This window comes from Eriocheir sinensis, chromosome 59 (genome assembly GCF_024679095.1).
Source record: "Eriocheir sinensis breed Jianghai 21 chromosome 59, ASM2467909v1, whole genome shotgun sequence".
Lineage (NCBI taxonomy): Eukaryota > Metazoa > Arthropoda > Malacostraca > Decapoda > Varunidae > Eriocheir > Eriocheir sinensis.
This window is the reverse complement of record NC_066567.1, coordinates 11596352-11613909: the sequence shown is the minus strand read 5'-3', so window position 1 is coordinate 11613909 and position 17558 is coordinate 11596352. Positions and strand designations below refer to the sequence as shown.

The 17558-nt window shown below is 44.5% G+C and overlaps 1 protein-coding gene across 1 annotated transcript in view; it reads left to right on the top strand.

Annotated features, from left to right (window-relative positions):
- Nucleotides 1–17558, top strand: part of LOC126985200 (HEAT repeat-containing protein 1-like) — a 98384-nt gene that overhangs the window by 79342 nt on the left and 1484 nt on the right. Inside the window, exons 17-18 of the mRNA XM_050839757.1 lie at nt 2045–2286; nt 13245–13445. Coding sequence (XP_050695714.1) covers nt 2045–2286; nt 13245–13445 — 443 coding nt within the window. The remainder of the gene's footprint in view (nt 1–2044; nt 2287–13244; nt 13446–17558) is intronic.

Sequence of the window (17558 nt, the reverse complement as noted above, 5' to 3'; positions counted from 1 at the left end):
AAAATAACTCGTATATTGGCTAAACCGAGCCAGGACGCAGTATGCGGGTCCTCGGGTATGGTACGGGGCACGCAAGGATGCAGTATACGTGTCCTCATGTTGAAGGGGTTAATAAGAAAAGTGAAGAACTGCAAAAAGACCTGGATAGAGTGTATAGATGGAGCCAGTTACGGGAGATGGAATTTAATGCAAACAAATGTCATGTTATGGAAATGGGGAAAAATAAAAAAAAATACAGAAGAAAACTTAAAAGTGGTACATGAAGAAAAAGACTTAGGAGTAATGATGCAAGACACACTATCCCCAGAAAAGCACATAAACAAGCTGTTTGGAGAAACCTACAGGATGATGCAAAATATAAAAGTATCATTCCATTCTATGGACAAAGAAATGATGAAGAAAATAATAACACTGATAAGACCAAAACTTGAATATGCTGCTGTTGTGTGGTCGCCTCACAAAAAGAAGGATATCAGAAAGTTGGAAAGGATAAAGAGAATTGCAACTTTTTTTTTTTTTTTTTTTTTTTTTTTTTTTGTCTACGCCTAAAGCGCCGGTAAGCTTGCTTGAGGGGCCTGGATGGTAGTCGGTCCCAGCCCGTCATGGCGCAGGCAAGTGTTTATAGTGGCGCCATCTTCTCTTGGCTCATGCTGCCCCCCGGAACTCCTTCTCGATTAACCCTTTCCTTGCGTGGGGTGCGAACGTGACTATCCCCTCAGGCGCAGTCGGGCAGCCCAATGGGGGGTCTCTTTTAACCTCTGTATCTCAAAAACTATTCACCACAGCTAAAAAACAAAAACACCATTGGAAAGAGGAGGTCCAGATCTATAGGAGTTGGTTATGTATGCCTCTCTTGCAAACGTACATGCATGTTTAGGGAGTGTTAAATGTTAACATTTACATCGGTGCGTACGGGATGATCAGCCATATTGAGGGAACTGCGGACATCTCTTCTTCAGATTCTGACAAGGGAGCATTGCCAACTGCAATATTTACAACTATTTGGTCAAAGAATCAGGTGATGGGTGAGAACATCCACCAGTTACTCGTCCGTAGATTTGCCGCGCTGGGCTGATATGATTTTTCACCAAATTTAGTGAAGAACCCACTCAATTAGCAATCCTGTGTTGTGAGAATTAGTGTTGGAACACACTCATACGCGGGAGATTTGAGTGCGGGTGGAGCTCACAGCGAGCGTTTAGCGCCACCAGCAAATACGCCTAATGCTTGCTGCGAGTGTTTAGCAATGAAAGGGTTAACTTGGACGGTTTCCTCTTGAGTCCAGGATGATGGGTGGTCTTCAGGACAGCATGTGGGTAGTTTTAAGCCACTCGGCGGTGACTGAAAAATCCGAGGTGGTAGTGTGGGGATTCAAACTTGTGTCGTCCATCACGCGGTGAATGGGGGCCCAGCACGCTACCACTCAGCCACTCAAATATGATGTATGAAGACATATTGAAGGAGATGGGACTTGACGACACTGGAACAAAGAAGGGAGAGAGGAGATCTGATCATGCTGTATAAGTTGGTAAATAAGTTTGATGAGGTGGATAGAGATGATCTCTTCTCAACTGTGAGAACGCAGGGGCTGAGAGGACATGGAAAGAAACTTAATAAAGGAACTTGTTTGAGTGACTTGAAAAAGTTTAGTTTTCCACATAGAAGTATTAACACCTGGAACAGCTTGTGGGAAGAAGTGGTGGAGGCGAGCAGTGCCCACCCACCTCCTCCGTGTGGATCGGGACGGTACCGTTTGAATCTTAAGAGGAAGCAATTGATAGCTGCCAGTGTCCTGCTTTCTAATAGATGTATTTATGCTTCTTTTAGGCTCTAGGACTTCTTTGACCTTGTCCATGGATATCACTAGCTGTCCTGGTGTTGACAAGTTTTGACAGCTCTGCCAACTCTATTACTCCATGTGATATGAAATATGTTTCCTGATCATTGCACCTTTTATAAGATCTTTTGTTACTCCTATCTTTATATAATGATATAACATTTACATATGAAATAAATCACCAAGGCTCTCCCTTAACTCCCTCAGGTGAGGAGCCATGGGTTGTGACTCAGGGCCTCCTGGTGGCCGCCGAGGCTGTGGCAGCACTCCAGGCGGCAGCAGTGGGCTGCCTCGGCAGGCTCATGCCCACCCTTATCAAGACGCTGGCGGCGTCAGCCACTACTGCTGATGCTGCCTCTACAGCTAACACTGCTTCAGACATGGCTGCTGCTGCTCCTGCTCCTGCTGCCACTACACAGCTTCTGGCTACGCTTACTGCTCTACACAAGGTTGTTATTTTTTGTTTTGTTTTTTGTTTTCCTTTCTTTCAGTCAAGGAGACAGTTCAATGATGGCCACAACTTAAGTCTGAAGAAAAAATAACCGTTCACACTCCAGCGGCAACGGAGTGATCAATTTATTTTTTTGCTCTACTCACCTAAAAGTAAGAAAAAAAACTTTCAGCCTTTAGCCTTATAATAGACTTAGTCAGACCTCAGTTTACGAGTTTAATTCATTGCAGGATTTTGCTCACACACCAGAACACTCTTAAACCAAACGAATTTCCCCATTGAAATTAATGTAAATCCCATTAACCCCTTCACTACAGCCGGGCGAAAACAGCGCCCCGCCCCGGGATGGCTGCACATGCAAAATTTCAAATGTCTACTGATTATAACAAGTTTTCAGCCATAAACTCAACATAATCATCATGTATTATATATAAAAACATGCAAGCGGGGATCATGTATCTTAATGGTCCCTCTAAGCGAGAAAAATGAGTAAAAATCATCACTCACACAAACCATTTCATAATACATATCAAAGCATTTGTGATCAGTTTATGCATCATCTATTTTGGAGGGTTTATATCATGCCGCAAATTTTGCCCGTCACTGCTACACGGTAAAGCCACAAATTTTGCCCGTCACTGCTACACGGTAAAGCCACAAATTTGGCCCGTCGCTGCTACACGGTAAAGCCACAAATTTGGCCCGTCGCTGCTACACGGTAAAGCCACAAATTTGGCCCGTCGCTGCTACATGGTAAAGCCACAAATTTGGCCCGTTGCTGTTACTGGGTTAAAAGGTGCACATAAAGAAACATAAATTATTTGATAATTTTGAGATGTATGCATAAATATACAGAGAAATTTGCGTTATGCGTAGATGACGTGTGTCTGCTGAATTGTGTTTCCTTATGTTAGTTGTGATAAAAAAATAGATTTGTGAAGGAAAGTGGAGGAGAGGGAAGGAAGGGACACAGACGTAAGATCATGGAAAATATCCCATTGATTCACTGGCAATACGCACAGATTTCACAGAGTAAAAGGCTGAAAAGCCGTGTGTGTGTGTGTGTGTGTGTGTGTGTGTGTGTGTGTGTAAGAGAGAGAGAGAGAGAGTGAGAGAGAGAGAGAGAGAGGGAGGGGGTCAAAAGATTGACACCTCACTGATACGAAGGGAGAGAGAGAGGGAGAGAGCAGCATCTCTCTCTCTCTCTCTCTCTCTCTCTCTCTCTCTCTCTCTCTCTCTCTCTCTCTCTCTCACACACACACACACACACACACACACACACACACACACGTCGGTTGGCCGCCGATCTGTGTGGATGGGGGAGACGGAGCTCCGGAGGGATTTTAACTTTTTAACTTTTAACGTTTTACCGATTTTATCTTGCAACTGTGACATGGTGGAGGGGCATTGCTGGCGCTGGGAGGACGTAAGAGGACGGAGCCCCCGAAGGATTTTAACTTTTTTTTTAACTTTTTAACTTTAACTTTTAACGTTTTAACTTTTTAACATTTTGCCTGTTTTACCTATCAGCTGTGACATACGGTGGAGGGGCATTGCTGGCGCTGTTCCCAGTAGGAGGTTGGGAGGAGGGGTGCGGAAGGCAGGAGGAGAAAGTGTTGTGTTAGTGGATTGAGGAAGGGAAAATGGAGAACCGTACCAATAACGGGATTGGTCTGTTTATGCCGCCATCACGAAAACAAGATCTAGTGGCCGATTTCTCTGGATGTGAGGAAAAGAACAGTTAGCTGCAAAATAGATTATTGTAGAGAAGAGTGAAAGGGTTGGAGAGTGATTTTGAAGTGGTGATGAAGATGGTGAGTGAGTTGAGAAGGGAGAGAGGAGGACAAGAGAAAGATAAGTGGGAGAGCTTAAGATTTAGCTGATAAAATGCTCTGAGGGGATAAAGGAAAGCGTGGATTCAGTGGATAAGTTGAATAAGGAGCGGAATAAGTGGGAGGAGAAGCAAAAGGATGAAAAAGTGGAAGTGGAGCAAAGAGTTAAGAATTTGGAACAGAAATTCGAAGGTGGTGGAGAGATGGTGCAGAGTGGGAGTGTGCAGAGCTTTAAGGAGATTGTGGAGGAGCAGTTGGAGGAGAGGATGGCTGAGAAGGTGGTGAAGGCAATCAAAGAAAATGAGGCACTGGTAAGAGGCACGGTGGAGAAAAAGAAGAGCGTCATTGTGTTCAATGTAAAGGAGGAGAAGACCCCAAACAAATCTGCGAGGGAAAACAACTTGAGAGATGTAGTGAAGAAGATCGTGCAGAGGGTACAAGAAGAGGGAAGAGACCTGGTGAAAGAAATAGATGACTGTCATAGGATTGAAAAATACAATGGCAAAAGAGATAGACCAATTAGGATATGATTTAAGGCACAGAGCGAAGCAGAAGAGGCCCTGGCAGGAGCTTGGAAGCTAGCAGGAGAAAACACCAAAATGATGTGGCTGAGGAAAGATCTGAATGAACAAGAGAGAGACAAGTTGAATGAACTTAGAGGTGAAGTTCGTGATTTAAATGAGAAGAGATCGGAAGAAGAGAAGAATGAGTTTTTTTTGAGAGTAATGGATATGAAAGTGAGGAAGTGGTTCATGGTGACGAGAGAAAGGAGATAAAAAATCTAACAGGAAAGGAGGAAGGATGGAAAGTGTCATATACGAATATTAATGGAATAGTGTCATCGTGGATAGAGTCAAACGACTATTTGAGAGACAAAGAAACTGATATTGTGGGGCTGACGGAAACTGAGTTGTGTGACCCAATTGAGGTGGTGGGGATTGGAGAAGGTGCATACAATATATGGAGGAGAGACAGAAAGAGAAAACAGGGAGGAGGTGTGATGTTGATGGTAAGGAAAGGCATTAGGGTGGAAGAGGTGATTGAGGGTGAAGGCTTGGCAGAGGTACTGAAAGTGAAAACTGTGGGTGCTGAAGGAAGAAGGAGGCAGTATGTAGTAGGGTATGTGCCACCAAGAACCAATGCATGGAAGGCCCGAGAATATGAAGTAATGATACAGTGAGTTGCTTGGATGGAATGTTAAGAGAGAGAGAGAGAGAATAATTTTGATGGGTGATTTTAATTGCAAGGAGGTAGATTGGGAGGATTGGCAGACTCAGGGAACAGAAGAGTCATGGGGAGGAAGACTCCTGCAACTGGCAATGGAACATGTTCTGACTCAATGGATTAAGGAACATACTAGATTTGGGAAAGAAGGCGAGGCATCAAGACTAGACCTGGTATTTAGCAAGGAGCCAGAAGTAATAGAAAATATTAAAGTACATCGTTCAATAGCATAGAGTGACCATGCGGTTGTGGAATTTGAAGTAAAAGAAAAGAGAACGATTGACCGAAAAGAGGATCACAAAATTGGGAGAAGTAACTACTCTAAGGCAGACTTTGTTAGCATGAGAACTTTTTGGAAAATGCAAATTGGAGTGGGCTGTACAAAGCCAAGTATACACAAGACAAGTGGGAGGAGTTTCTAAAGCTGTACAAAGAAGCCGAGAAAAGATATGTCCCAAAGGTAACCAAAAAGGATGTTGGTAAAAAGGAATGGTTTAACAAAAGATGCGAGGCAGCTAGAAAGAGAAAGGAGGAAGCTTGGAAGGGATGGAGGAGATGAAGAAGAATCAACGCGTGGAACAATTTCAAACAAGCAAGGAATGAATATACAAAAATTAGAAGAGAAGAAAAACGGAAATATGAAAAAGATATGATTGACAAGTGCAAAGACCAACCTAAACTGTTCTATAGACATGTGAACGGCAAATTAAAGAATAGAGAAACAATCGCTAAACTGAAAATGGATGGAACTACATATGAGGACCCAGCAGAGATGGCAGAAGTGATGAACAACAGCTTTCAAAAAGTTTTCACAATGGAAGACGAATTCGTACAACCACCGGGCCAGGAAAGAGGAAGGGTTATGCAGGAGATACAGTTAACGGTGCAGGAGGTCAAGGAAAGCTTGAACAAGCTGGATGTAAGAAGGCGACAGGGCCGGATGAAGTATCAGGGTGGATCCTGAAAGAATGTAGTGAGCAACTTGCTTCACTCCCTGAGTGAAGGAAGGGTGCCACAGGATTGGAAGAGAGCAAACATAGTACCAATATATAAAGGAGGAAAAAGAGAGGACCCATTAAATTACAGACCGGTATCACTCACTAGTGTGGTTGCAAAGATATGTGAGAGGCTGGTTAAAAACAGGTGGTCGGATTTTTTAGAAAGTGAGAAAATTAACTTGGATTGCCAGTTTGGATTCAGGAGAGGGAGATCGTGTGTCACCAACTTGTTATGTTATTACTCAAGGGTGACAGATTTATTACAAGAGAGAGAAGGCTGGGGGGATGGAGTGTACCTGGATTTGAAAAAGGCATTCGACAAAGTACCGCACAGAAGACTAATTTGGAAAATTACAAATAGGGGTGGAGTGGGTGATGGACTGATTAAGTGGCTGAAGGATCTCCTAACTAACAGGGAAATGAGGACAATAATTAGGGACAGGGTTTCCAACTGGTGCCCTGTGATGAGTGGGGTCCCACAAGGTTCGGTGCTGGCGCCAATAATGTTTGCTGTTTGTATAAATGATATGGTGGACGAAGTGACCAGCTATGTGAGTTTGTTTGCAGATGATGCAAAGCTATTGTGACGAGTGAATGATGTGAAGGACTGTGAGGCATTGCAGAGGTACCTGGACAAAATATGGGAGTGGAGTGGTACATATGCAGAGGAATGGAAGAAAAAGATTTGGGAGTGACTGCCTCAGAGAACATGTCACCGGACAAACACATCAACAGGATAACGGGACAAACTATGAATTTGCTGAGGAACATAAGGACGGCATTTGTGTATTTGGACGAGGAGATGATGAAGAAAATAATAGTTACAATGATAAGGCCAAGGTTGGAGTATGCAGCAGTGGTCTGGTCTCTTCATGAAAAGAACATAAGAAAGCTGGAAAGAGTGCAGAGAATGGCAACTAAGATGGTACCAGAACTTAGAGATCGGATTTATGAGGAGAGACTCAATAGCATGGGGCTCACAACCCTGGAGAGAAAAAGAGAAAGAGGAGACCTGATAGCGATGTACAGGGTGGCAAGCAGGGTGGAAACTCTGGACAGAGAGGACCTGTGTGTGTGGAGCGAGAGAGAAACAAGAGGACATGGAAGGAAGTTGAGGGCGACCACGTGTAGGCGAGACGTGAAAAAGTTTAGCTTCCCAAACAGAAGCATTGAGCTGTGGAATGGACTGGAGGAGGTGGTTCGTGCAAGAAACATTCATGATTTTAAGGAAAAGTTGGATAAGAGTGAATATGGAGACGGGACAGCGCGAGCGTAGCTCTTTTCCCGTATGTAGGATTAGGTAGGAAGACACCTGCCAAACGGGCGCAAGCCACTCCTGGTGAGGTATATATGGGAAGTGAGGAGGGTGCTGAAGCCCTCCAAAGACCCTTCCCATTACCTCACCAACCGTTTCCCTGTTGTCTCATCTACACCAGAGAGTAGTTCAGCATGCTCTCTAAAGACAGATCCTCTCTCTATCCACACCACACTACATTCACATAGCACACACACACATTTTCCAAAAATTCAAAATTCAAAATGGCGTTCAATAACCATGCCTCGGAGTCCCCGCTCGGGGGGGGACCACAAATTCCCCCAGGGAGGACTCCCCTTCTGGCTGCTGACCTGAGAGGTGTCTTGATAACTCCTCAAGCCTTTTTCTTCTCAATTTCTGCAACATTCATGGTCTTCGTTCTAATTTTCATTCTGTGGAACACCATCTCTCCTCCTCTACACCTCACCTTCTCTTCCTCACCAAAACACAGGTTTCTGAGGCTACTGACAGCAATCTCTACTCTGTTCCCTCCTACTATCTCTATCCTAAATTTCAATCCAAAGCTGGATGTTGCGCCTACGTGCGCAACACTTGCTCTCATGCCCACGACCTTGACTCTTCAGAATTTTCCGCCATCTGGCTAAGACTTCATTGTCATTTTACTACTAAATACATCTGTGCTGTTTATCTCTCACCTAACTCTACCAACTATGTAAAATTCTTTGACTACTTGAACTCTAAAGTGGACCACATCTTGACCCACTCTCCCTTTGCTGAAATCTCCATCTTAGGAGATTTCAATGTTCACCACCAGCTTTGGCTTTCATCCTCTTTCACTGACCAGCCTGGTGAACAAGCCTACAACTTTTTTCTCCTCAATGACCTAGAGCAGTTGGTTCAGCACCCTACACGTATTCCTGACCATCTTGGAGACCACCCCAACATACTAGATCTCTTCCTTACCTCTAACCCTTCTGCTTACTCTGTCAAAGTGTTCTCTCTGTTGTCCTTAACCCCTTCTGTACGGCGATGCCGATATCGGCGTCATGAAGTGCCCAGTGCAATATACTGCGACGCCGACGTTGGCGTTGTAATTACATTTTGTTTTAGTTGTTCCTGAGTGATTCCGTATTCTGTTCTGACTCTACCCAGAGACTCAGTATGTGATACGATGTCTTATTTGACTTTCAGTGTTATTATAGTGTAATAACGTAAGTGTGTCTTGCGCGCATTTGTACTTGACAGTAACAATCAATTTTAACAGAAAATAACAAAAATAATGAGAAAGAAATGATATATGTGCATGTGTGGAGTAGTGGAGTTCCTCTTCTTTTGAGTTGCCAAGTGGCTGGGTAGTGAGTGCTTATCTCACCACCCCCTCGGCTCAAGGACACAGCCTCCCCTCCCTGCCTCCCTTTCATCCTCCTGCTGTCTCTGTTCTCTTTCATTCTTCCTTCCTTCCTTCCTTCCTTCTACCTCCTCCCTCCAGTGTGTGTGTGTGTGTGTGTGTGAGAGAGAGAGAGAGAGAGAGAGAGAGAGAGAGAGAGAGAGAGAGAGAGAGGGGAGGCGCCTCGTCAACAAGTTTGAGCTTGCTGTTCCTCGACCCTTCCCTTGTGTCACATTGTGTGTGTGTGTGTGTGTGTGTGTGTATGTGTGAGAGAGAGAGAGAGAGGGAAGGCGCCTCTTCAACAAATTTAAGCTTGCTGTTCCTCGACCCTTCCCTTCCTTTCTAACCATTTATCTACGTGTGTGTGTGTGTGTGTGTGTGAGAGAGAGGGAGGGGGGGAGGGGGGGGGAGGTGCCTCGTCAACAAGTTTGAGCTTGCTGTTCCTCGACCTTTCCCTTCGTTTCTACGTGTGTGTGTGTGAGAGAGAGGGAGGGGGGGGAGGGCGCCTCGTCAACAAGTTTGAGCTTGCTGTTCCTCGACCTTTCCCTTCGTTTCTACGTGTGTGTGTGAGAGAGAGAGAGAGAGAGAGAGAGAGAGAGATGCTAATCTCGCAAATTTCAAAATTGTCAAATAATTTGTTTCTTAATGTGCACCATTTAAATTTGCATGTTTTTATATATAATACATGATGATTATGTTGAGATTATGGCTGAAAACTTGTTATAATTAGAAGCGACATTTGAAATTTGGCGCGCACGGCCAGCCCGGATACGGGGCGGGGCGCCGTTTTCGCCCGGCCGCAGTGAAAGGGTTAAAAACTGTGCCTCCGTGCTGACACCCTGCCTGGTCAAACTCTTTCGCCTCTGTCTGTCAACATCTACCTTTCCTTCCTGCTGGAAGTATGCCTTCATACAGCCTGTACCTAAGAAGGGTGACCGTTCCAATCCCTCAAACTACCGTCCTATAGCTTTGCTTTCTTGTCTATCTAAAGCTTTTGAATCAATCCTTAACCGGAAGATTCAAAAGCACCTTTCCACTTCTGACCTTCTATCTGATTGCCAGTATGGGTTCTGCAAGGGGCATTTTACTGGTGATCTCCTTGCCTTCCTAACTGATTCTTGGTCATCCTCTCTTAGCTGTTTCGGTGAAACCTTTGCTATTGCGCTGGACATATCAAAAGCCTTTGATAAGGTCTGGCACAAATCTTTGCTTTCCAAACTACCCTCCTACGGTTCCTATCCTTCTCTCTGTACCTTTATCTCCAATTTCCTCTCTGACCGTTCTATTTCTGCTGTGATAAACGGTCACTGTTCTTCCCCTAAACTTATTAATAGTGGTGTCCCACAGGGTTCTGTCCTATCTCCCACTCTCTTTCTGTTGTTCAATGATGATCTTTCCAAAACAAACTGTCCTATCCATTCTTACGCCGATGACTTTACTCTGCATTATTCAACTTCATTTAAGAGAAGACCCACCCAACAGGAACTGAATGATTCCAGGCTGGAGGCGACAGAACGCTTAGCCTCAGACCTTGCTATTATTTCCGATTGGGGCAAGAAGAACTTGGTGCCCTTCAATGAGTCAAAAACACAGTTTCTCCACCTATCCACTCGACACAATCTTCTAAACAACTATCCCCTATTCTTTGACAACACCCAGCTATCACCTTCCTCAACACTAAACATCCTCGGTCTATCCTTAACTCAAAATCTCAACTGAAAACTTCATATCTCTTCTCTTACTAAATCAGCTTCCTCAAGGCTGGGCGTTCTGTACCGTCTCTGCCAGTTCTTCTCCCCCGCACAGTTGCTATCCATTTACAGGGGCCTTGTCCACCCTCGTATGGAGTATGCATCTCATGTGTGGGGGGGCTCCACTCACACAGCTCTCCTTGACAGAGTGGAGTCTAAGGCTCTTTGTCTCATCAGCTCTCCTCCTCTTATGAATAGTCTTCTACCTCTTAATTTTCCCCGCCATGTTGCCTCTCTATCTTCTATCAATATTTTCATGCTGACTGCTCTTCTGAACTTGCTAACTGCATGCCTCCCCCCCTCCCGCGGCCTCGCCACACATGACTTTCTACTCAAGCTCATCCCTTTACTGTCCAAATCCCTTACGCAAGAGTTAACCAGCATCTTCACTCTTTCATCCCTCACGCTGGTAAACTCTGGAACAATCTTCCTTCTTCTGTATTTCCTCCTGCCTACGACTTGAACTCTTTCAAGAGGAGGGTATCAGGACACCTCTCCTCCCGAAGTTGACCTGTCTTTCAGCCACTCCTCTAACTCTTTTTAGGAGCAGTGAGTATTGGGCTTTTTTTTTTTTTTTTTTTTTTTAGCATTTGCTACCTTTTTCATGCCCTTGAGCTGGCTCCTCTGCTGGGAAAAAAAAAAAAAAAAAAAAGTCATTACTTGGTAAATAGATTAGATGACGAGAAAGGAGAGAAGGGTTAAGGAACAGCAAGCTGAAACTTGTTGAAGAGGTGCCCCCCCCCCTTTCTCTCTCTCTCTCTATTTATTAACTAAGCCTGATTACATGAGGTGGTACATGGAATTGGCATCATACAACTAAAAGTTATCGGTAAGGTTCAGAATAATTATCTGTAGTTGTGTTACGGGAGAATGAGCAGTACAGTGACAAAGTCAGTGATGTACATTGGACAATAACCAGGTGTTCCCTTCTGTTTTAAAAGAGTGGAGTGTAGTGGATGTGTGAATGTCAGTGTGTAGTATCAGGCAGTTCCAGAGTCTGGTGTACTGGGGCATGAAAGAGCAAAGGAAGGTCTCTGTTCTGGCGAAGGGCACGGTGAGCTGGTGTTCCCTCGACAAGGCAACCCTGGTGGTGTGGGGGGGGGTGCTGTTGCCGGAGAGTTGCGAGGTGCGGAGCAACCTGCTTGTGTACCTTGTACATGGTATACAGGCCAGCCACGTCTCGCCTATGCTGAAGAGGATGTAGTGGAGTGGGTTGCTGCTGGTTTAGGGCGGCCCTTTGAGAGATGAGCTGTTGGGCGCGGTTCTGTACCTTGTCGAGAAGACCCAGGTATGAAGGGGGGCAAGATGACCATCCCAGGGGGGCATATTCCATAAGGGAGCGAACCTGGGCAGCATAAAGGTTAGACACTCCCTTCGCATCGAGGAGGTGGGAGACACGCCTGACACAGTTTAGCCGTCTGCTGCCTTGGAGGCAGTCTTCCTGACGTGGCTGGTGAAGGACAGGCTGTTGTTCGCCTCCACGCCGAGGACAGTGATAGACTGTTCCAAGGGCAGCACCTTCCCTTGTAGAAGTATGAGGGGAGTGGGGATGGCTGGGGGGCAGCTTCGCCTGTAGACCAGCATGACCTGTGTCTTGTCGTGTGCCAGGTCAACCTGCCAACGATGTCCCCATGATGAGATGGTCTGTAGAACCTGGTTGATAAGGGCGACGGTTGCACAGTGACCTGTACCGTCGCAAGAGAATGTGAGGATACAGTCATCCGCATAGGCGTTTGTTTCAGGGATGAGGTGGAGGAGATCGTTAATATGCACGTTCCACAAAAGTGGTCCAAGGACACTTCCCTGTGGGACGCCAGCATTAATAGGATATTCCTCCGAGGTGTGACCGTTCACCACTACACTGAGCGATCTGTCCTGGAGGTAGTCGTGAAGGAGATGGAGGAGCCTGCCACTAACAGAAAGATCATGGTTAGCAGGAGTTTGAAGGCTCTGGTACATTTTGTGAGCTGCCTCTCTAACTTTTTGTTGTTTTGATACTTGTAAGGATACTCAAGTGGAAGAAAGAGAAAGTGTGAACTCTGTGCCACCCCCTTGCCAGCCTGTGCTGGCTGCAGTGGCTGAGGCGCCCTCCAAGCTGCCTGGAAACACATTTTATGCCAGCAGCTCTCACCCTCACCATGTATCACACCCTCTAGCGTGACTATTACACAACCTGTCACAATTGGGTTTCACCATCTTGTTCAGTGAGTTAGGCGCTCCAGGCAATATGAATAAAGGCCCAAAAATTAGCAGCTCTATTTTATGTTGCTTTCATTGACATTCTGTGAAAACAGGAACTGTCTTTTAAGGCTTAAAAATTGCATTTTTAGTGTAATAATACAGTACATGAATAACACATTGTTGAATAGTGTAAGATGTAACAGCTGAAGCCTCAATCACCTTGACTTTATAAGGGTTCACTAAAGTAAGTATGTGATCAAAATTGGTAACAATAATCATTTTTCTCTATTTCCTTTCTTCCTCACAGGTCATTGACAGCCTCCCTCAGTTCCTCTCCCCGTACATAGAGGAAGTGACCAAACAAGTGTGCTGCATCAGACCACTTGAAGGAGCCACAAAAACAGCAGCAGTGGGGAAGGAGTCCAAAGTCATGGCAAAATTGTTGGCCATAAGGGAATCATTGATAAAGAAAGTGGAGCCACGTATTTTGGTGCCCAGACTTGTAAAGGTGTGTAGTTTCCTGGTTGTTGTATACTGTATCAGTTGGTCTGGTGTTACCCTGTCGCCACGTCCACTTCCATCCAGCCAAGCCTTAACCCGGTAGCAGCAGGGATCATGTTTCTTAATGGTCCCTCCTAGCGAGAAAAATGAGAAAAAATCACCCCTCACACGAACCATTTCATAATATATATCAAAGCATTTGTGACCAGATTATGTATCATCAATGTTGGGGGGTTAAAATCATGGCACAAATTTGGCCCGTCGCTGCTACATGGTAAAGCCACAAATTTGGCCCGTCGCTGCTACCAGGTTAAAGCCCTGCATGTTCCATCCCTGCCCTGCCTCCTTAGCCAGTTCATTCCAAGCATCAACACCTCCGCTACATGGACAACTAAATTTCTTGACAGTACACTTGATGTTGTGTGCATGCATGACCTCTTGTGCTTCCACTGTCTCTAGTTGGATCCTTCTGGTCCACATTTTCAAGTCCCCTGACTCCTTTAAACATCATAAAGTAGTTCCTCTCTTCAGCCTTCCAACTTTGACAATTTATAAATAGCCAATCTCTCTTCCTACAACAGCTGTGCTAAGCTTGGTGCCATCTGCTTGCAGCTCCTTGTACTCTTTCAAACTTTATCATATGCCTTTGACCAGACAACCGCTGCTTACTCAAGCCTAGATGGTATCGTCAACACAAGCAATTCCCTTGGCATTTTCCCATCCATATAAATGTAAGCCACTCTCATATGTATGAGTAATCCAGTAATCTTGTTTATGTTCCTTCCTGGATGTTGGTTGTCTTGTATTATTGCCATCAGTTGTTTTACTTCTTCATATTTGTTAATTTTCTTATTTTCCATTTGCTTCTCAGAATGACTGAGGCAAAGCACTGCACTATTTCATTCAAATGACAAATTATTGAATTTAAAAAAAAATAGCAAAGAAGTTGCTCATCTTGCCATATTCCTTGAAGAAAAATAAAGCTGCTGTAGGGGGACCGGGCGCCGCCAGGGGTGCAGGTCTCCCTCCACTCACACTTCAAAAATGTTCCTCAAAACGTGATTGTAATGCGAAATATTGTAAATCGAGGATTTCAATGACTGGAAATAACTGCAAATGACTTATAATGACTTAGGTGACTTTCAGTGACCTAAAGTTACTTAAAAATGATTGAAAATTACTTAAAATGCTTTGTTTACACACATATCTTGGTCTTGCTAATCTCACTTGAGTGCTGAGGAGTTTGGTGGCAATACCAGTACTGTTAGCACAGTCACTGAGACGTTTGTTGCTGAAGCCAGTGCCATTAGTGAAGTACTGGAACTGTTACCCATCCATACCTCTGACTTTCATTCCAGGCCCACGTTTCACTTGCATATGTGAGGGTTGGTACTGTTATTGTATTTCTCAAATCCCCCTTTACTTCCATGCTCACACTTCTGCCATTCATGATTCGTCCCAAAGACCCTACCACCCTTCTTCCTTGCAATGCCCTTTCTCTTATCTCACCCTCCATACCACCATGCTTACATATAACTGATCCAAGGTACTGAACTCATTGACCTCCTCCATTTCTTCACCATTCAAAATTATTTTGCATTCTTTTTCACATTCAATTCCCACTCTATATGGGCATACAAAATCTACAACCTCACTTCTACTTCACTCACAAACTATCACTTTACTTTTGTTGACATTTACTTTCAGCTTTCTCCTGTTACATACACTATCAAAAACACTGACCAAATTTTGTAGGTCACTTTCATTTTCAGCAATGAGCACTGTGTCATAAGCAAACAGTATCAAATTCAGTACCCACTTCCTTCCCTCATCGAACAGTCTTACTCCAACTTCTCCAACTTTGCCCTTCATTTCTCTAATGACACCATCCATATAAATATTGAATAACCACGGTGACATGACGCACCCTTGTCTTAAGCCCACTTTTATCTCAAAATGTTCACTTGTTTCTCCAGTAATTTTGACACATGCACATGCATCCTCATAGGAAGACTTTATTGCACTAAGCAGTTTTCCTCCCACACCATAAATCTTTAAAACATCCCACAATGCAATCCAATCGACTCTGTCATAAGCTTTTTCCAAATCCATGAAGGCAGCGTATAGTTTCTTTCCTTTTGCTATTATTTTTTCTACTACCATCCTGAAGGCAAATATCTGATCCACACATTCCCTTCCTTTCCTGAAGCCTCCTTGCTCTTCACTGATTTTCTCTTCTGTAATTCTTTGCATAATAATAATGATAATAATAATAATAATAATAATAATAATAATAATAATAATAATAATAATAATTTATTGTTATTGTTATTATATTATTATTATTATTATTATTATTATTATTATTATTATTATATTTATCTCCTCGTTAAAATTTCCACATGGTTTCTTCGCTGAGGCCTGAGACGCCAGTGTATAGAGTTTCCCACGGTGTGTTTTGTCTTAAAATGTTGGACAGTTTGAATAATGTTTCACTGTTCCCGTCATGATTTTCCTATATTAGTAATCTTTGGTTTTCGCTCAAACGCCGGGGAATTCCTCCCTTCCTCCCCTCCTCCCCTTCGCCTTCACTCCCCCATATCCTCCCTACCATTCCTCCCTGGCTAGTGCTACTGCATATGTCGCACCATCCTTCCTTCCTTCCCACCCCCCACTTCCTCCTCTCTCACATGATGTTGATCTCCTCCCCCCCTTCCCTGTCCCCTCCCTCCTCTCTTGGTAAAGATGCATTCCCTTCCCGTCCTCTACTCCCCTGTCCCCCCTTCCTCCTCCCTGGCCTCCCTCTCTCCCTCCCCAGTCCTCCTTTGTTTTTTGTTTTTTTGTATCTCACAAGTTATTGGTTAATCATTGGATAGCCAGGATAGGCACTGAAGTATTTTTTTATATTGACTAGTGACTACCGCTACTGCAGTACTGCACACCGCGTACTGCACTGGGAAAGAAAAAAATGGGACCCTTTCTCTCCGAAAAAAGTACACACACCGCAAAATTACTACTCCGAAAAAAGTACGCACTACTGTGGGAAAGCCTCAGAAAAAGTACTTTAAGCAAACCTGTGACATCCGGAAAAATTACGCACTACTGTAGTGCGGCAACGGCCTGATGAACGAGCCTCCCATAACCCACTTAGCCAGTGGGGTACCTCTTTGGCCGACTCGGTAAGGAGTGGCTCTCCCGTCACGCTGGTCGCGGGTTCAATCCCAGGCAGCCGGGGAATACCCTCTCCTTGTCTTGATTAATTTCTCGTGTGTTGTTTCGATGCATGCAGAGGCCGTGTTGGGAAATAGAAAGGATGGAAAATAAGCTCGTCGGGGCATTACACTACCACAACCGTACTACTCCGGAAAAAGTACCGCACTACCGCGACTGTACTACTCCGGAAAAAGTACAGCACTACCACAACCGTACTACTGATGTTTCAGTACCGTGCCCACCTCTGGCTTTCTCCTCCTGATGTAGTCTCATACAAAACTGTTTGAATTATTTGGCTGAAGCATTGCTCTACCGCAGGGCTACTCAACTGTTATGAGCAAAGATCCAGTAAGACAAATTCAAATGCATGCAGAGGTCCGGATAAATACTATAACTGGACCCCAGGCTCCAGGAGTAGAAAAAAATTATAATTAATAAACATGAAGGTCCTAGCGATGGATTCCTGCAAGTGTATTCCCTCGACTGACTGTAGGGTCTACAGTCAGTCGGGGAAATACACTGGCAAGAATCCATCGCCAGGACCTTCATGTTATTTAATTATTTTTGCTACTCCTGGAGCCCTGGCAGGGGTCCAGCTATAACAGTTAAAAAATCCGGATTTGGACCGCGGACCGCCAGTTGAGTAGCCCTGCTCTACCGCATCACTTCCCCTTTACAGACGCAAGGGAGAGCGAGATATTGCAATCCTGTCCTCTTCAGTCTGGGGGGCACACAGAACACTGCTCCATGCCAGAATTTGGTTTAGGAGGCTGCCATAGAACTTGTGGATTACTTTTTTGTAGATTATCAAAATTAACAATAAGAGTAAAATCATCTTCCCTTCCTCTCCCCATTCCTCTTCACTTCACTCCCCCTTGTGTCTATTTCCTTCACTGCCTTGTATCTT